Here is a 19,180-nt window from a genome sequence, read left to right as displayed (position 1 = left end):
CCACCAGAGGCAAAGCAACTGACTCTTCAGAGGCAGTTGTAGGAGGAAGGAGCCCTCCGTAATGTCGGTGTAGATGTCATGTGAGACAGCGTGGGCAACGTGAGGCAACCCCAATAAAACTCCTCTCCTTATTGCACTTCCCAATGCTCGTCCGCAATACTCGGTTATGCCTCGTCGAAGATGAACCGCGACAGCCACCATCGTTGAGATACCAAGACCGCTGAAATTCTGCGCTTGTGCCAGGTGGAGCTCAGTTTATATGTTTCAGCGGTAGGCACATCTCAACCGAGCCGGCTGTTCTTTATGCCATATCCGAGTCATGGCGCAGCCGGGCTGTCTTACGCAAGGCGAAGGAAAAACAAAGTTAGCCCGGCCGGGGCATATCCTCGACCGGTAGACACACTGGGACAAATCACCTTTCTACCCCTAAGCTTCGGCTTACATATGGTAGCACGTCCAAATTTGAAGGTACTTGGACTCACTTTAGTGGGTGTTCCCTGCCCTTCATTGCAAGGTCAAGCACCGTATAATACCGCCCCGCTACGGGTGTTTGGAATTGACGAATGTCGAAGTTACTGTACTTGTCGAAACCCAGCGTGAAGACATTTCCGATAATGAGATCGAGAACGAAATCGACCAAGTCTGAAAAGACCACTCGGCGCCATTCGATTTACGGCAGGCCTGAGGAGGGGCGGGGGTTAGGTCTCTTAGGTCTCGAGAGAGCCAAGCGAGAGAGAGGTCGTTCCCCCGAAACAATTGCGGAGGATTGGACAGAACCAAAGCAAACCAAATCCGAAAAGCGCAGAGATTTCTCAGTATGGAATGCATTGGAAGGCCGTAAAGCGCCCGTAAAAAACCTGAAAACCAAGAAGCAGAACGAGACATGCTTCCAAATTGAATCTGGTCGCATCGCTGAAAAAGACTGATGGAGACAATGATTGTCAGCCAGATTGAGGTTGAATAAGCGCTACATCCAAGAAAAATGAGCCTGGAGGTTGTGAGCGCTGACTGACCGATCGCGCCAGGCCAAATATTATTTTGGGGGCTGGGACTACCCAACGAATTGTCTCCGGTGCTTCTTCGTGTCAATACTCAGCAGGGCAATGATGCTTGCATGCCAGTTCATGCTGGCGAAAGACCGTCACAAGTGCCCCGATTTCGGCCTAACGTTGGCCGACCACCTATTGTACGCGCGTTTGGTACCCCCTGGATTCCCGTGTATAGAGAGTACTACGTGTTGCAAGGCGGACTGAGTCCAATGCTGGCACCACTGCTCTCCCCTAACTACAAGGGAATGAAGTCGATGTACGACGGTGTGGAACGCCTTCGAATTTGGCTGGGCATTGTTGCGGCGACGCCTTGGCATGTTGCTGTAGCCTCTTAGGCTAGATTTAACTTGCTGGCTCGTGGTCAAGGAACTCGATCTATTGTTGCTGAGTTGGACGTACAATGCAGCAATAACAATAGATCGACATTTTCACGACGGCGTGCAGTGCTGACTGGCTATCTTCCCCTGACCAGTCATCGGCAAGGGAAGGAAATCATTACCAGCAGCTCGAGGGTAGGGTCGCCTATCCTTTTGACTCTATCCTTTTGACTAGGAGTCGCGAACTTTAACGGTGATCTAGTAGTCCGTAGCTGAGGTTGAATTTCCAGGATATACATAGTATCCGACTGTACCTAGGTAGCTTCGATGGTCTTGCACTGCAACCCGATGGACGGCACCCAGACATCGGAATTAAGAACTATTGACGCGATAAAGATTAAGTTGAGCTTTCCAGATGGATATTCCCGGCAAGATGGTAAATCGCGCACATCAGCGAACCCCTGAGCTCAGTCCTTGCGCCTGCAGGCTACGTCATTTGTCACGGATCAGCTTTTACGTCTCGCGAGGCAGCACTATTTGGGCGCTAAAAAGCTTGGTCGGTAGCAGATGGGGACGATGGAGCCCTCAATTTCGTGGCTTTCGAACCATTCGACCTGTGCATTAGCTTTAAGGGTACACAAGCAAGCGGGAGGGCAGCAGTGGTGTTTATTTGTGTTGTCGCCGCGTTTGCATTCGGCCCGCGATCGTCAGGGGTAGGGCCACCGCGATGAAATAGGATTTTGGTAAGGCACCACACGCATCAATTGAATGCCCTGAGCCCTTTGGGTAATTGTGTCCATTGTTGCGCAATCGCTCCTGACGCTGCCCATCTCTGATCGCTTCGATTTGTGCCGTCCTGGGGAAGCGGGAGACGCGGGAAAGCCAAGGTTGGGGCCCCACCGACGTGATTTTGCGTGCTTGCGACTGAGGGATCAGGGTCTGCCCTCTACGGAATATGTCTGCCTTGCACGCCACAAAAACACAGCAGAACGGCTGGAATGCGATATACCCCAAGAATACCTACCTGACCTTGAAGATTTAAAGACTGGTGGGTACAGACAAGCCTTGCTACAAGACATGCCAATTCGCCAAGGATGCTTGTCTCGTCGAGATTAGCCGCACGGACTGGGCGCAATCTCTAGATATTGTGAGGCGGAGGAGGCTGTTTGGAGTAAGGCCGAGATTTGGCCTTCAGCCCTGGGTTAGGGGCAGTAATAATAGTAATCCCACGGGTCGATTGGTGTCATCAAGAATGTGCCATCCGAAACAATGCTCCGAGCCTGCTGGGTGGATTCCAACGACATCATCCCAGGAGCGATCGCCCTTGGCGAGAGACAAGCTTTTCGACGCAGGCGATACGATGCAGGCACGGGCTGCCATCCAAGACCATCGGATCCCTTTTGGTCACGGAGGAGACCAATTCGGTCCAGTCGTTCTATCACTTTCCGTAATTTCCTGCTCCTTTTCGAAGCAGCAACATCAGGCGAGGGGACCAAACAGCGTCGATAACGGTCGGTGGGGACGACGTGGACCCTCGCAACCCCAGCCATTCAGGGTGCGCACCCCCAACTAGCCCCGGATCGAGAGACCCTGAATGGTCCCTGGAAGTCGGAAAGTGGGTATGCAAGTGGAACGGAAGTGTCCCAGGGGTCCCAAATTGATGCAGTTAATTGGGCCGATGGCGATAACTGGGTCTGGCGCAGGGAGCGAAGGGCCCACGGGGGTCAGACACAACAAACAATGAGAGCCCAAGTGGAACACCGCAGGGAAGCGTACCCACGTTGCAGGGCCGAGTCCTGACAAGCCTTTTCCAAGACCACCCAGTGATGTGCGGTGCCCACCGGCACAGCCCGGCTGATGATGCGTCACGGAAGGAAGTGGTTGTAGCACATGAAGTCGGCCAGTGATGGCAGATGCGGTGGAGCAGAGCAAAGCGACCCCAGGGGTCGGACTGGGCCCCGTCCCTTCCTCCCTTTTGTCTCGACGGCTACTTCTTTTCTTCTCTCCTCCATCCTTCGCTTTCTGGCTCTTCCCGCCAAGTCGTTCTTTCCACCCACTTCAGTTCGTCTCGACACTCGTTTCGAGCCGTAACACATAATGAAGTTTTCCCTTCTTGCCGGCCTGTCCCTTGTGGGCGCCGCCGTGGCCACGAGCTCCATCCCCTCCATTGAAGTCAAGGGCAAGAAGTTCTTCTACTCCAACAACGGCACTGAGTTCTTCATCCGCGGTGTTGCCTACCAGGCCAACTTCGACGGCGAGACTAGCGGCGGTGGCAGCGACAGCTACGTCGACCCGCTGGTGGATGCGGCTACTTGCAAGCGTGATATTCCCTACCTGCAGCAGCTCCGCACCAATGTCGTCCGTACCTACGCCATCAACCCTGACCAGTCCCACGATGACTGCATGAACGCCCTCGCCGATGCCGGTATCTACGTGATCAGCGATCTGTCCGCCCCCGACGAGTCCATCCAATCGTCTGACCCTACCTGGAACGCCGAACTGTTCACCCGCTACTCCCAGGTTGTCGACACTCTCGCTCCGTACCCCAACGTCATTGGTTTCTTCGCCGGTAATGAGGTCTCGGACGCCGTCAACAACACCAACTCCATGGCTTACGTCAAGGCTGCTGTCCGTGATATGAAGACCTACATCAAGGACAAGAACTACCGCTCGTCTCTGGCCGTCGGTTACGCTACCGATGACAACCAGTACGTCCGTGAGCAGGTCTCCAACTACCTGGTCTGTGACAACGCCGATGACTCCATCGACTTCTTTGGTTACAACATCTACGAGTTCTGCGGTCACTCCTCCTTCGCCAGCTCCGGTTACAAGGAACGCACCGAGGAGTTCTCCGACTACCCTGTTCCTGCCTTCTTCTCCGAGTACGGCTGCGTTCAGCCCCCCAAGGCCCGTCCCTTCGATGATGTCCCCATTCTCTTCGGTCCTCAGATGAACGAGGTCTGGAGCGGTGGTATCGTCTACATGTACTTCGAGGTCGGCAACCACTACGGTCTCGTTTCCACCTCCGGCAGCTCCGTCTCCACCAAGCAGGACTTCGACAACCTCTCCTCCCAGATGAAGAAGGTCACCGCCACCGGTACCAACAGCGCCGACTACAAGGTAACCACCACCGTTGGCCGCTCCTGCCCCACTGTCGGCTCCGACTGGCTCGCCGCCAGCAAGCTGCCTCCTTCGCCCAACTCCGACCTGTGCGAGTGCATGTACGACTCTCTCGAGTGCGTCCCCAGCGACGACGTCTCCAACAAGAAGATCAAGAGCACTTTCGACTACCTCTACGGTCTCAAGGCCAAGGGCACCATCGATGCCGTCTCCGGTGTCTACTCCAACGGTACTGAGGGTGTCTACGGCGCCTACTCCATGTGCAACGCCAAGCAGCGTCTCGCCTGGGCTATGAACCGCTACGCCAAGAAGCAGGGCGGCGCCTCCGCCTGTGACTTCGGCGGCCTCGGTACCTCCAAGAAGGCCACGACCGCCAGCGGCTCCTGCGCCACTCAGATGTCCTCTATCGGTGCCGCCGGTACCAACTCCGTCAACGCCGGTCTGGCCGCCTCCACCGGCGCCGCTGGTGGTGCTACCGGTGGTAGCAGCGCTACCTCTTCAGGTCTGGCTGCTGGCATGACCCAGCCCCATGCCGTGCACGTCGGCGCTTGGCAGCTTGGTGCTTACTCCCTGGCCGCTCTGGCTTCGGGTGTTTTCATGATTATGCTGTAAGCCTAAAATGGGTTATATTCACTTCTATTTCAGTCTCCTTTAGCCTGCTCGGCGCCTTCATGTGCGATACTTGGTCATTTCACCTGGCGCGATTCATATTGAAAGCTTGTTAGATTGTTTATAAATAATTTTTCTTTGGTCTTTAAAGACTTGTCACCCGTAAATCTACAACTTCAATATTAAACTTGTAATTCGATGACGTCTGTTGATATCTAGTGTGTAAAAAGCCGGGGACTTTGGGTTTTCGTGGTCATGCTATATAAGACGTCTTGATGTCAAATTAGCCTATTTTCTGCTTTGGCGTCCTCCAGCCACACCAACTCATATCTGCAACCTCCTCCAGGGCTGTCCGGCATCTCTTGAACACTTCAATTCTTACTTAGAGTCAATATCAAGTATACACTTGCAATTTATTTTGCCTTACATTAGGCATCTCCACTGGTCCACGACATGGTGAATGCCACTGAGAACTAGTGCAGCCATCTTTCCCACTCCCACGGAATACCTCAACTCTACATAAATTCAACACTCTTCTCCTTACAAAAGAAACCATTCCATGCCGAATGTCCAATCCACCACCGCTCATAGGGCGCAGGATTAAATACTTTACTACGAGGATACCGGGGCAGTCGCATGGTCATTCTGTGAAGCGATTGGTTGCTGTCCTGGAGCTCGAAGAGCGCCAGTCTTCGTGGGAAGATGGGGATGCCAATGTGAGGCGGTTTGGATCGTACTCGAGGGCTTTTTTAGGGCACTCAGGCAAAGCTCCGATGATTCTTAATGAACAGGGGAACCGAGATACTCCTACGAAGACATACTAAATACATCGCTTTTCCTCATCATATGACGCCTGTGAATTCAGGCATTAGTTGTCTTTCTTGGCATCCTGGTGTTTTACCCTCGTATTCCCGAAATATCCTCATCCCCTTGCCAATCGATACAACCCGCATTCAGCCATGGACATTCCCGAAATAATCTTCACAAGCCTTGGATTGGTGGTTCTTGATGAAATCAGGTTCTCCAACAAAAAGCCATTGACCAATGTTCTGGGCGGGTCTGGGGCATACGGTCAGTTTGAAAGACAAGCATGCGTGGAGCTTATTGACAATGTGTAGCAACACTCGGTGCTCGATTGTTTCTGTCACATCCACAGAGTTCCTCGGTGGGCCTTGTAATTCGAGCTGGGAAAGACTTCCCAGAGACTACCAAGGCACTACTGGACAGCTGGGGCGTAGCCTTGACTATGCAAAAGGAAGTTGACAGGCTAGCAACAAGAGGATTGCTTGAATACAAAGATACGACCTTCGGGCGTGGGTACATTATGACTTCGTATTGAAAGACACGGGCTGACATTAAAACAGCGAAGGACTTCCAGTACACAACTCCAGTTCTCGCGGTCAGTGATGCGAGTCTGGAGGGGACGGCATATCTCAGATCACAAGAATTTCACTATCTTGCCTCTCCTCAGGAAATCAGGTCTATCGTCTCGACCATTCTTGAAATGAGGAAAAGGGCGTGCATCCAAGAAGCTCCCATTATAATTTGGGAGCCCGCCCCCTCTCGTGCCAGGGCGGAAACGTCCAGAACTTTGTCGAAGCAGCGGGCTTGGTCGATGTCTTCTCTCCCAATCATATTGAGCTAGCTAGGATATTTGGTGAAGCTGTCGGTTCACTGTTTAAAGGAAAAATTGAGCAACTAGCCTTGAAGATTGTCGCTCGCGACGTTGGACAGGAAGGGAAAGGCGCCGTCATTATTCGCGCTGGCGAACATGGCTGTCTCATTGCCAAGAAGAACATGTCTCCTTTATGGCTACCTCCGTATTATGACATGGCAGATAACCAGAGAAACAAAGTCATTGACCCCACTGGAGCTGGCAATGCGTTCCTGGGAGCATACGCTGTTGGCTATGCCAAAACAAGAAGTGTTATCCAGGCAGCTTGCTATGGATCAGTTGGGGCTTCCTTTGCCTTGGAACAGGTTGGTATGCCGGTGAAGTCAGATGAAGGAGGGTGCGAGTTGTGGAACGAGGTTCATGTACAGTCAAGACTGCAAGAGTATATGTCAAGGCGCGAAGTTGCCGCGATTTTGGAAGGCTGAAAATCAAGTGGCAATTCAGCTCCGTAGCTCAGTCAACTACTGGAATTAAAAGTCAAATATCAATTTTGTATGATAATATACATGGAAAATAGAAAGCAGTGCCTTGCAAATCACGAAGTCTGTCGCAAGGATGTTCGATCAAACAGCTCCATCTCTCTTCTTCCCCCGTGCATAGAAGTTCAAAGGTCGAATGAGCTGGAACTCAGGGTCATATTCAATGGCATCAAAGCCCTCTCTGAAGAGCTCATATCGAGATACAAGCTACGAGAGCAGGATTTTCACTTCCAGTAGAGCGAAATTGAACCCTATGCAGCCACGCGGCCCAGTTGCGAAAGGAATGTATGCACAACGATGCTTATTCTTGACCTCATCACTTTGCCAGCGATCGGGATCAAAGCGGAAGGGGTCGCGCCAGTCTCCTGGATTCGTATGGATGGCATTCAGCGCGGGGACATTACACTGTTTTCAGGGAGGCGATATCCACCTGGTAAGATAACCTCGGTTTTCTTCGTGCGGCCCGGCTGGAAAAAGGCATTGTGTAGGCGTTGTGTCTCCTTGACGAAGGAATCCAAGTATGGGAGGCCGTGTGCGAGCTCGGGAGACCATTCCACGGGCTCCTTAGAATTCGCAATGCCATTTGCGCATAGCTCTTCGTATAGTCGTTCCTGCGTTCCTTCGTAGTTGACTAGGCAGTAGATGAGCCATGACATCAAGGCAGATGTCGTTGTGAATCCGGCGCCGGTGACAATAAGCATGTTGGCAAGAATGAGGCCTTCGGGAAACTCTTGGCCTGTTTCGTCGACTGTGTTGAGGAGGTAATCTACCACCCAAGACGCGTTGACTGCTGCTTCCACCATCGGCATGCCGGCAATACCGGAGCCCTTCACTTATCGATTTGCTCTTGAAGAAGAGTATATTGTTCGCTGGACCTGCTTCAGGCGCGCTGGATCGCCAAAAGGCAGATGCCGGTACCATTCGCCGCGGGCTGTGACTTTCTTGTTCCGCGAGAGGAGGCTGGCGATGTTCGTCACGATCGGATGCAGAGGGGCGTCGATGGAGGTGAAGTGTTCGAAGTCGGTTCCGAGCGAGAATTTACCGATGGTTTGAGAGGCAAGCTTGACCATGTACTGATGGACATTCCATGATTGGTCCTGCGAATCCAGCTCGTCGAACACGGCGAAAGACCTGCGCGCGCATTCTTGCATCAAGGGTGTGTAGTGGCGGACCGCTTTGAGCCCCATGGCTGGAGGGAGGAACTTGTGTGCGAGCCGCCAGTTCTCTGTTTCGGTGTCACCGACGAAGATGGCTGTATTATCTTTCACGCCCCAGAGTGGGTGGTTCTCGTTGATCTTTTTCGTCATGTAGGCGGATTCGGCAAGTGCCACGGCGGCTACCTCAAGGCTGTCGGTGAGGTACGTCGTTTTGCCCATGTTCGTTGTTCGGATAAGGTGCCCGTATTTGCGGAAGAGACGGTAGTGGTTGCCCAGATGGTCGGGGAAGATTTCATAGAAGCTGCGGACTAGCGGAAGGCCTTCTGGGCCTTGTGGGCTTTGAACAGCTTGACCATCAACGCGGAGGCCTATTGGTGATTCGGCGAATGTGTTCAGAATCTCGTCGACTGTAGTAAGCTCTGGGCCATTTTCCGCGTGGAATGTGATACCTGATATGCCGTGTGAGATTTAGACCTGTAACTAGTGTACTCAAGAAGTTTATACGTACCCAGCGGTTGAGCGACGTGCAAGATGCCACCCACGGCTCTTTTCACATCTTCCACTTTCCAATCCGGATCCAATGCGACATTCTGTGCTGTGGAAATGTCGTCACCAACGAAGTAAAACGAAGGGGCCTGGTTGTGTATGTCTGCAAGAGCGATGGGCATGATGATTGATGACTTGATTTCAGATGCACATGTTTTCAGCTCATTCATCGAGCAAGCTGCTCTTATGTAGTATGCATGCAATGTGTCCGAAAGTATTATGCTATGCTAGCTGCCTAGTGGACCTTGAATTGTGAATGTCTATCGACTCATTCGTTGTCTTCCGTTGAGGCCTTACGTCCGAAGTTCGGGCGAAATTCGCACGAGAGTAGTGTGGGTCAGCGGCAAATCGTGTCTCCATCATTAGGATTACTATCGACTCCGAGCAAATCCAGCGATATAAATTAACAATTTTTGAGGATTTATGCTCATGGGGGAAACACAATTCGCTGTATATATAGTTCGTGTGCCATTGTCGACATCAATAGTCGCAAGGCACTGTTGAAATCGGTACTTCGACATGTATACTCTTCAGGAGGTGCAAAAGCACAACAAACCAGACGATGTCTGGATCGTCCGGCACAACAAGGTCTACGATGTGACAAAATACATGGATGATCATCCGGGCGGAAGTTCTATTTTGATCGAAGTCGCTGGTACAGATGCCACCGAAGCTTTTGAAGAGACTGGTCACTCGGAAGAAGCACGGGATGAATTGGTCAAGTATCATATTGAAGATTTGCCTTCAGAGGCGAGTTGTAATCCGTGGAATCTGCATGCGCGTTGGGGTCAGTAGATTAAAATTGTGCTTTGTGAACTACTGCCAAAAGCTCGAGAATTCTATATAGCATTTATTTCAAGAATGCAAATAGATTTTTATCTCGTGGTTTCCATTCTACACAATCCATTCATCACCGAATATTCAAATCAAATGAATTGCGTATCTCGTTCAGACAAATGGTAAATTCCTTCTAAGAACAGACGAAAATGGTATTTAGACCCCCCTAGGAAGACAAATCGTACGAAGCTGTCCGTCCTAAATCTACCTGCATCTCATTTGCAGGTGTAATGAAGTTAGGGATGGTTGTCTACGGTAACTGGGCCGGCTCTATGTACGCCGACGATCCTCGGCTAGCCGAGATCCTTGCGCCGAATATATCCGACCAGTTTCCGTACCGTTTCTGAACTGAGTCCGGCCGACTCAATAAGCCGCAACAGATGGTTTACCCAAACATGGGAGCCCACGCAGTGGATCTATGCCCGATTGATTCCGATCAAATAGAGGGTCAGAGACTTTGCTACTTTGGAACTCTCTTGTGAATTGCTATCCATGAACCGAGTTCAAGGTCACTATTCATCCCAAACAGGAAATATGGATGCCGGGTTCCGGTGACGGAGGTCAAAGAAACCAGTAATAACTATCAACTTGGATACATGACCAGAATGCACAAACCCCAATAATATAGGGCTGCTCATGCTCACATGCCGACTCTAAAAAATATAAATAGCAATGTCACGTCTTTCGCCTCATATTCCCTCAACGCCCCCAGTACGTCATACCTACATATTCGCACTCGGCAATCGACACTCACAACCTGAACCTTCCCTCTCTCAACACCATTCCATTTCAATCGAGATGGCAGTCAAGCCTCGCACCGACCGTCCCGTGGCCGTCATCGGCGCAGGAGCCCTAGGCCGACGCATCGGCTCTGTTTTCATCGCAGCTGGATACAATGTGCATATCCAGGATCCCTCACTAAAGGCGCTTGAAGATTCTGCAGCCTATATCGAGGCTCACAAAGAGGAATTCTCACTGATGCCTCGTATCAGCAAAGAGAAAGAAGAGATATGTGGCGTGGGCGAGGGCGTTGAGAAAAAGAAAGAAACTGAGACGGCGATTACTAAGATTGATCTGGAATCTTATACCCAAGCGCCTTTCGGTACTTGCAAGGCGTTTACTGATGTTGAGCCCGCGGTGCATAATGCTTGGTTGGTTATTGAGGTTGTGCCTGAGAAGCTGGATCTTAAGATTGAGACGTTTGCGGAACTCGATGCGAAGGCTCCGGCTGATTGTATTCTTGCTTCGAATAGTTCGTCGTTTAAGTCGAGCTTGATGGTTGAGAAGATTTCGGCTGCTCGCAAGAAGCAAGTGCTGAATATTCATTTTACAATGCCACCTGCTATTCGGACTGTGGAGCTTATGACGGATGGGGAGACGGATCCTCAGATATTTCCTTATTTGGAAGACGTTCTGGGTGAATGTGGAATGTTGCCTGTCACAGCTCGTTGTGAGTCGACTGGGTGAGTACACCTTCCGATCTTGAGCGGGCAAGACCTAATCGAATCTCAAAAATAGGTTCATCTTCAACAGACTGTGGGCAGCTGTAAAGCGCGAGATCCTGCAAATCCTTTCTGAGGGTGTCAGTGATCCAAGTGAGATTGACCTGCTTTGGGAGCATATGTTCAAGAATGGGCCCTTGCCCTGTCAGCTCATGGACCAGCTGGGCCTGGACACGGTTGCTTTCATTGAAAACACCTATATCAAAGAGCGCGGACTCGAAAGCAAAGGAACAGTCGACTGGCTGCAGAAAGAGTACATCAGCCAGGGTCGCATCGGCAGAAAAAGCGAGAAGGGAGGTCTTTATCCACCTCTCACCAGGTCTTCATCAGCCAAGGAAACACCATCTCACCCACAATCGGCCGCCAAAGACATCTACCTACTCGACGTTGGCCTGGGTTCCAATGCCCGGGATGTCTCCCAGGTCCACCACAATGGCAAGATCCTGCGATTGAACCTGGCAACACAGCGCCTGACACCCGTTATGGTCGGTCAGAATCTTCCAGATGGAATTGACGTGTCGCTCGGTAAGCAGCGGATTTTCTGGACAAACATGGGACGCAGCACCGCTGCCTGTGACGGCTCTGTCTGGTCGGCGAACTTGGATGGCAGTGATGTGAGATGTCTTGTCCCACAGGGTAAAGTGCACACTCCGAAACAAATCGCCGCGCTTGAAAGCTGTCAGGAGATTTACTTTTGCGACCGTGAGGGCACCAGTGTGCATCGCTGCAAATTCGACGGCAGCAATCACGAAACTCTTCTCAAGCGACCCACAGACAAGAATGCCTCTCTTCTCGATCAGATGCGGTCGTGGTGTGTCGGAATCGCTATCGACGATGAGCGCGGCTTAATGTATTGGTCTCAGAAGGGACCCAGCAAGGGCGGCCGAGGCCGAATCTTCCGCGCTGGCCTTGACATTCCCGCTGGCGAGACTGCCGAGAATCGGTCGGATATTGAGATGATGTGGGATGACCTTCCGGAGCCGATCGACATTGAAATCGACAGTGAATCGCAAACTCTCTACTGGACTGATCGGGGCGAACATCCCTCGGGGTGTGCGCTGTATCGCGCCTACGTGGGAGGGGAGAGGATTGATTTTCAGAAAGTGATTTTGGCGCGGCATTTCCATGAGCCGGTTGGATTGAAACTTGATAAGGTGAACAACATCGTGTATGTGGTTGACTTTGGGGGTAGTTTGTACTCGGTCTCTCTGGCTGATGGCCTAAAGGTGGAGCTGGTGCGCAACAACGGTTGCTACACGGGTATTACTTTGGTTTAATCATGGGCTGTACATTGGGATGGAAAATTTATCTACTGTATATCTACCTCCCTTGCTCAACGTCATACCGTAGCACCAGAACTACTGATCCCAGCCTCGGGCATTGCAAGTACCTTGCGGTAACTAGTTAGTTAGTATCCAACCCCACACGGACCAAAACATGCAGGTCCATCCAATTCATTGTCGACTTAAAAGTACATCCGACTAGACCCATTCAATCAAAACCGGAGCTAAGATATGGCGACCATTGCTCCGAACTAATCTCTTCTCAGGTACACATTACCCCGTCACAGATCGAGCTACATACAGGAATTGATCGACAATGCCATCGGAGATAAGTCCAGGGTACCATCGACAACAATTAAACCCCACGATTTCTCCGGACTTTCTCCAGCTTTCAGCCCAAGCCTAGCCACTAACCATCATTACCAGCCCCCTCTCCACTCCTCATCACTCTGCGAGGTGCGAAGCCTTCAAACCCCCACGCAACCCGGATGACACTTCACTGCAACCCGCAGCCCCTTGACTCGCAACCCCCTCTCTTTCCAATTCTCCACCGCGCCTCCACCATAACACTACCGAGCACAATTACGAAGGAGAGCCCGCCGATCCATTCCAATTCCCCCGAAAGGCAGACGCGCGCATTCATTAAGAGTCCTGCACCGGGTTTTTTTCCAGCTTTCCGAAGATCATCATCCCACTCTCGCGTGTAGGTCCCGGCGCGTAGCGTACCAACCTCCACCAGCACTAAAGAAAGCTGATCCCCCGTCTCGATCTCTCTCTTCTTACTACCGTGACCGGATTGCGAAACCCATCATTGATAATCTTCACAATGCGCTTTACAAACGCGCTCCTCCCAGCGCTCCTCTCCGCGCCCCTCGCGGCCTCAAAGCCGGCGCGTCTCTGGGCAACGCACTACAACGGAAATGTCTACACCCTCACACTGGATGAATCCGACTTCTCCATAACCGATACGCAGAAGACGTGCGGTGCAATGCCGTCCTGGCTAACGTATGACTCGGAGTCGAAGACGCTCTACTGCTCAAATGAGGATGGGACGGCTGATCCCACGACCCACGGCTCACTATCGGCCTACCACCCCGATCGCGAGGGTAAATTGCACCAGATTGCGGAGGCGAAAACTATCGGCGGTGGCGTCGATAGCGTTATTTATGAGACAGGGAAGAAGAAGTTCATTGCTATCGCTCATTAGTATGTTAAGCTTTGCGTTTCCTTGGTCCCGAGCCATGCCGCCAACTAGCTTAAATGCTCGTACTTATACTAACTAACAACTTATTCCAACAGCGAGGGGTCAGCCGTCTCAACATTCGCCCTCCCACTCCACGACAACAGTGTCGCAAGCCAAGAATTCCACTTCAATCTGACGCACCCTGGCGCCGTCGCGCAGCAAGACAGTCCACACCCACACTCCGTCTTCCTAGACCCGACAGGCTCCTTCATCGTAAGCCCCGACCTCGGCGCCGACCTCCTGCGCATCTACTCCATTTCCTCGGAAACCGGCAAGCTAGAATCCTGCCCGCCAGTAAACGTCACCTTCGGCAGTGGCCCGCGCCACGGCGTTTTCTGGACAGACGGTACAGACAACAACAACACCGCCGTCCCCGGCGCGCCGACGCACCAGCGTGAAATGGCCGCCGTCGGTAAAACGATGATGTACCTCGTCAACGAAATCGGGGGCACGATGATGGTATTCGATGTTGCGTATGCGCGGTCTGGATGTCTAGATTTACAGAAGACGCAGACGCTTGTTCCCTACCCCGGTGGTAAGATGCCTGAGGGTGCGACGCCGTCTGAGATTCGGTTTATTGGAGGTAAGTTTTATGTTTCTGTTCGCACGGATCAGGGCTTTAAGCCTAATGATTCGATGGTTACGCTTGAGCGGTCACGGAAGAATGGGGCTGTGAGAGTTAGTAGCAAGTCCGATGCTTGGGGGAAGGTTCCGAGGACTTTTGCGATTAATCGTGCCGGTGACCTGGTTGCGATTGGGAACCAGGCTTCTGCGAATGTAGCGATTGTGCGTCGTGATCGGGAGACTGGTGAGCTTGGGGAAAAGGTTGCTGTTTTGCAGGTTGGGGAACCTGGGAAGGTTGGTTCGGCGGAGGGATTGAGTAGTGTTATTTGGGAGGAGTAGATGACTCCAGCATCATTGGGTATGTTCGGATTGTTGGTGGATGTAAATTGGAATGTCATTGCGAAGATGGTGTTGAGATTCACTGAATGAGAGTGGCTTCATCCCTGTTTTTCCTTTCCATCCTCTTTCTATAAAAAGATGATCACACATTGCAAGAAACGTACATATAAAATAGTGAAAATGAACTCATGGCAGTACAAGATTGCATTCGTATGAGGCAAGGCATGAACATCAGTAATCAGCGCGTGATTCATGATCCAAAAAGCATCAACATGAAAATTTAAAACCCAACTCAAAATGCCACCGGATTATTCCAAAATGAAAGACGAATACCATCTGAGATCAAAAAAGACCAGCTTTTTTTTCGTGATTTTTGTGTGTTCGGAAGCCTGCACCGAGATTATAAAATTGCGTGGGCGCGAGATAAGTGCACTGACGACGCCGAGGCTGATCTTGCCCTATTGCACGATGGTGAATATATATAAAAAAGAACGTATATCAAGCATTAGTCATAACATCCGTAAAGCCCTTCCAGTGACCCTCGGAGAGCTTCAAGCTCGGCTCCGGTGATCATTTGATATCCAGCTGGAAGGCTTTCCACTTCCCACCTACTGTCCGGCACCGCGGGCATCCGCGCGCCGCCCCAGCGCTTGGACTGGGAAAACTCGTCGGTGCGGGCGGCATGTTGAGGGAGCCATTGCCGGGACTTCGGAAGGAGGTCGGTGGACTGGTGATGAACATGCCAACGCATTCACGACAGACTCCACAGATACACTCTGTACAGGCGTAACATTCATTCAGGGCCCAGGGGCGCTTGCAGTGGGCGCAATAGATTTGAATTTCCCTGCTGCGGAACGAAGCTGGGGTGGGGTTCGAAAAGCGGTGATGCTGACGTTGCGAAACTGGGGGAATGAGATTCAGAACAGGACTTGAGTCGGAGTTGATGGAGCGCGCAATGCCTGATGCCGATGACGGGAAATTCTTTCCAGATGCTGTCGACATGGAATCCAGCGATGATTCGATCGATGGGAATGGTTCTAGATCACTGTCACGGCTACGCTGTCCTTCAAATGGTGGCGGGGTAAGAGACTTGTGCAAAGGCGACGCGGCGTATGAATGAGGTGGGAATTGTCGGTGCGACCCGAGAGGCGGGAGTCCCGAGCCCGACTGGAAAGCCGGGGGAAGCGACGAGCGATTTTTCGATCCGGGTGCTGATGTCACATTGGCAAGAAGTGGAGCGATCGTGGGAGATCGACCGGCCTGGGTTATGGATTAGAGAACTGAACATTATTCGCGGTCAGTCAAACTAAAGACCTACCTCAGAATAGCGTTCGTCATCAGCCTCCGTCGCAGAGGTGGCAGCTTCAATCAGATCCTCCCAGCGCTTGCCTTGGGCCCACGCAGCTGTCTGTGGTTCTGCTGACAGTGCTTTGCGATCACCGAGACTTGGTCGCCGAGGGAAATCCTTAGATCTCGGTCGCTCATGCTTGGGTTTCCTGGCCGACTGAGTGATGGACGATTTGCGCGGCCGGGAAAGCTTGTCTCTTCGCTGGATCGGGGGTAGGGTGGTTGAGCGACCGGGGGAGAATGATTGAGAATAGACGGGAGAAGTTCCCGTGGGCGAGGCGATGAGAATGGCGGCAGCGATTCCTGCTTGAAGTGGTCACGAAGAGACGGAAGTTCGATCGACGAACGCATGGGTCCTTGATGTATATCGGTGTCGGAGTGGGTATCCTGGGGAGAGCAACCGCGGGGTCAATTCTACAGCTCCGAACGCTCGTCGCGGAGAGGCGAGACAAACCATATCAGTGTCCCAGTCCGAGGCCAGGCGATGGTGGTGTAATTGCGCGAGGGCGACCGCGGCCGTGGCGGCAGCGGGGTGAGGTTCGTCGAGAGCTCGAGGAGTGGCCGGGGAGCTGGCGTCCGCAACGTAGATGTCCCTATCCGCCACGTCTGTCGATAGCCGTCAGCGCACCCGGCGGGCAAGAACAGCGAGAAGGGGTCACAAGAGAGGCAAACCTTGAAACTGGCCGTGTCGACGACGCGGCGGGGCAGGTTCTGGCGGCGACAGGTTGGCGCGTTGGTCGGGCGGGGTGTTGACCATTAGAAGAAAGCTCTCTTCGGTAGCCGGGAGCTTCGGAATGTAGTGATTCGGATGCGCACGTCGGATGTGCTCCTGCATGGAGCGATAGCGCTTTTCCTGCGGGGATATCACGATTAGATTGCGAACAAAGCTAAGACCCTTTTTTTCGAGCTCGACGCCAGCAGTAGAGCACAAATTCCCGGCGGCATCGAGCGTCCGGACGGCGATAGGTGGGGCTCGCCAGGCGCCCGAGAGGGGTGCGCGACGAGCGAGCACAGCTGCTGCCTCCGCTGGACGTCGCTGGAGGGTCGGTGGGAAAGGCACACTCACTCCGAGACATCGCTTGCGACAATTGGAGCCGTCATTATTCTTCAAGGGACACACCACTTCGTTGTTGGCGTCGGTGACCGAGAACGAGCTGGTCAGCGAGCTTCGGGGAGGCATGGTACATTAAGTCCCGGGGGCGGGGATGGCGAGGCGACGGTGAAGGAGGATGTTCAAGAAAGAAGGGTTCGAGAAGAGCAGAAAAGGAACTCGCACGAGTTACGAAGGGAACTGGAGAAGCCCGGGATTGGCATGCATGCTCTGGTGGGGAGGAGGAAGAGGAAGAAAGAGTGTAGAGGACCATACCTGGTGGTGTACTTGCTCGTAGTGCGAGCCGTGGGTATTACTGTAATTACCGTAATTTCCCCCGCGCGAATTTTTGGGATGGATCTGCTCGAATCAGACGACTACTACTGAGAGAAGTCCTGGTTTTCTAGAAGGCCAAGTTTTTCTCGTTTGCGTCTGTCTCGGTTGGTCTCCAAGTAGGCGCCGAGTCTCGGGGCCATATGCAGGGCATCAGCTGGTCGAGCTGGGCTGGGCTGAGTTGTATGGTCATTTCCAGTCGGAAATCCGGGTGGGACGCCGTTGCATCGTGGGCGAGAGAGCATCATGATCAGAGATGCATGCGAATCGACGTTTACAGGAAGATGAACTGGATGTCAGAGTGTGCCGAACAACACCAGAGCCGTTGCGCTGCTATCAAATCTACGGGGATGAGAGCGATAGCGCTATCAGCGGCCCCTCCGAAGCTCTCCCCAGCTCGAAGCTCGAGATTCCAGAAGCTCCCGAAGGAGGGAGCTCCGGGTGGCAAATTCCTAGTGTGACCGTATCTTACGTATCTTACCGTCGAGTCCAGCTTTATACTCAACCCTAGATGGTGAAGCGTATGCTGTGGCAGGGTTCGGCTTGATCGCCTCAATCGAACGTTCTCCTATGTACTGAGTGCTCCAGATCGATCGAACAAAAGGGTTATAAGTAAAAATAAAGCTTACCTGGACAATCGGACAAAGGCGCGCACGGAGTGGCACCTGGCCAACGCCGAGGCTTCCGGCTAGTACCTTTCCCCCCGACTACGCAAATGTAGACGAAACATCCCCGATAAAGCTGTAGATGCCAGCTCCCCAGGTACCGGAAGTCCCTGAGGTACCAACTGCGAGGAACCTCTGTATACATCTTAATTATTACCCATCCGAATATCTCGAATCCTCCGACTCTCCCCGTCAACTCTAAGCTACGTATGTACGAGGACAATACTGTCGGTAATTCTGGTACGGCGTATAACCGACCTCCACCGGCACGGGGCACATGCCAATGAAGAGCATCTAAAAGCAGCCTGATTGGTGCAGAGAGGGATAAATGGAGCCTAAACTTTGCCATTACCTGCACCACCATTGGCTGGCGGCCCTTGCGGCGAGGGCGCCATCCCGGATGGGGACGGCCGTGCAGGAGGGGGTTCGAAAAATCTGCGCTACTTCCAGACGAGCATGTCCCAAAGGAGCAGAGGTGTGAGACGAATGTATCTAGTATTATTGATGGAAGGAGCGATCCAGACGGGGATCGTGGTATGCACTGGAAGGAAAGCACCCCGCCCGAGGAGTCGAGGGAGTCATGTCAAATGCCCGGTGGGACGGTGGAGAGCCGCGGCTGAGCCGTACGGTATCCAGACTAGCACCTGCTCAAAGGGGCACCTAATTTCACGGGGCTGGGGCCGATTTTGATCCCGCGACTTCCTGCTTTTTATTAGCTAGCGAGAGCTCTGGAGCTAGTGCCACTGCGCGGATCCATATATATGCGAGAAAGTGGTTATCGATTAGGTGTACCTCATGATAACGATAGTGGGTAATGAGTTTCATTCTATACGCTATATGTAATCTAGTAATGAGTATTCTATGTACGGTTCGCCAGATCACCCACAGGAGCTACTGGTATGCTGTGTGTACGAACACGCAAGCCCGTTTCAAGGCAAACCCCGTCGCCACTACCGAGGGGCCCCTGATTGGGGCGCCGAACGGCTCAGAGCTGACCCATTTCATCGCTGCCCTTGCGGCTTCTC

General features: G+C 52.5%; 7 protein-coding genes across 7 annotated transcripts; 5 read left to right on the top strand and 2 right to left on the bottom strand.

Annotated features, from left to right (window-relative positions):
• Positions 1-3,463: 3,463 nt before the first annotated feature.
• Positions 3,464-5,098, top strand: N7532_003228 (glycoside hydrolase family 72 protein; the record flags this gene model as incomplete). Its single annotated transcript, XM_056615722.1, has 1 exon — positions 3,464-5,098. One exon carries the CDS (start codon positions 3,464-3,466, stop codon positions 5,096-5,098), a length of 1,635 nt encoding a protein of 544 aa, XP_056476079.1.
• A 956-nt stretch (positions 5,099-6,054) lies between these two features.
• On the top strand, positions 6,055-7,195 carry N7532_003227 (uncharacterized protein; the record flags this gene model as incomplete). The annotated part of the gene is made up of 4 exons (XM_056615721.1): positions 6,055-6,166; positions 6,214-6,408; positions 6,460-6,494; positions 6,668-7,195. 4 exons carry the CDS (start codon positions 6,055-6,057, stop codon positions 7,193-7,195), a joined length of 870 nt encoding a protein of 289 aa, XP_056476078.1.
• A 440-nt stretch (positions 7,196-7,635) lies between these two features.
• Positions 7,636-9,074, bottom strand: N7532_003226 (cytochrome P450; the record flags this gene model as incomplete). The annotated part of the gene is made up of 3 exons (XM_056615720.1): positions 7,636-8,076; positions 8,125-8,855; positions 8,915-9,074. The coding sequence occupies 3 exons, from the start codon at positions 9,072-9,074 to the stop codon at positions 7,636-7,638; spliced, it is 1,332 nt and encodes a 443-aa protein (XP_056476077.1).
• A 397-nt stretch (positions 9,075-9,471) lies between these two features.
• On the top strand, positions 9,472-9,747 carry N7532_003225 (uncharacterized protein; the record flags this gene model as incomplete). The annotated part of the gene is made up of 1 exon (XM_056615719.1): positions 9,472-9,747. One exon carries the CDS (start codon positions 9,472-9,474, stop codon positions 9,745-9,747), a length of 276 nt encoding a protein of 91 aa, XP_056476076.1.
• An 840-nt stretch (positions 9,748-10,587) lies between these two features.
• Positions 10,588-12,568, top strand: N7532_003224 (3-hydroxyacyl-CoA dehydrogenase family protein; the record flags this gene model as incomplete). The annotated part of the gene is made up of 2 exons (XM_056615718.1): positions 10,588-11,252; positions 11,308-12,568. 2 exons carry the CDS (start codon positions 10,588-10,590, stop codon positions 12,566-12,568), a joined length of 1,926 nt encoding a protein of 641 aa, XP_056476075.1.
• An 832-nt stretch (positions 12,569-13,400) lies between these two features.
• N7532_003223 (lactonase family protein) lies at positions 13,401-14,720 on the top strand (the record flags this gene model as incomplete). The annotated part of the gene is made up of 2 exons (XM_056615717.1): positions 13,401-13,780; positions 13,874-14,720. 2 exons carry the CDS (start codon positions 13,401-13,403, stop codon positions 14,718-14,720), a joined length of 1,227 nt encoding a protein of 408 aa, XP_056476074.1.
• Positions 14,721-15,290: 570 nt separating this feature from the next.
• rfeD (uncharacterized protein) lies at positions 15,291-17,247 on the bottom strand (the record flags this gene model as incomplete). Its single annotated transcript, XM_056615716.1, has 5 exons — positions 15,291-15,980; positions 16,039-16,370; positions 16,415-16,454; positions 16,522-16,673; positions 16,740-17,247. The coding sequence occupies 5 exons, from the start codon at positions 17,245-17,247 to the stop codon at positions 15,291-15,293; spliced, it is 1,722 nt and encodes a 573-aa protein (XP_056476073.1).
• Between the last annotated feature and the right edge of the window lie 1,933 nt (positions 17,248-19,180).

Source organism: Penicillium argentinense (assembly GCF_028826775.1).
Source record: "Penicillium argentinense strain IBT 30761 chromosome Unknown utg000004l_segment0_segment0, whole genome shotgun sequence".
Classification (NCBI taxonomy): Eukaryota; Fungi; Ascomycota; class Eurotiomycetes; order Eurotiales; family Aspergillaceae; genus Penicillium; species Penicillium argentinense.
This window is presented reverse-complemented; position numbering and strand designations above follow the sequence as displayed.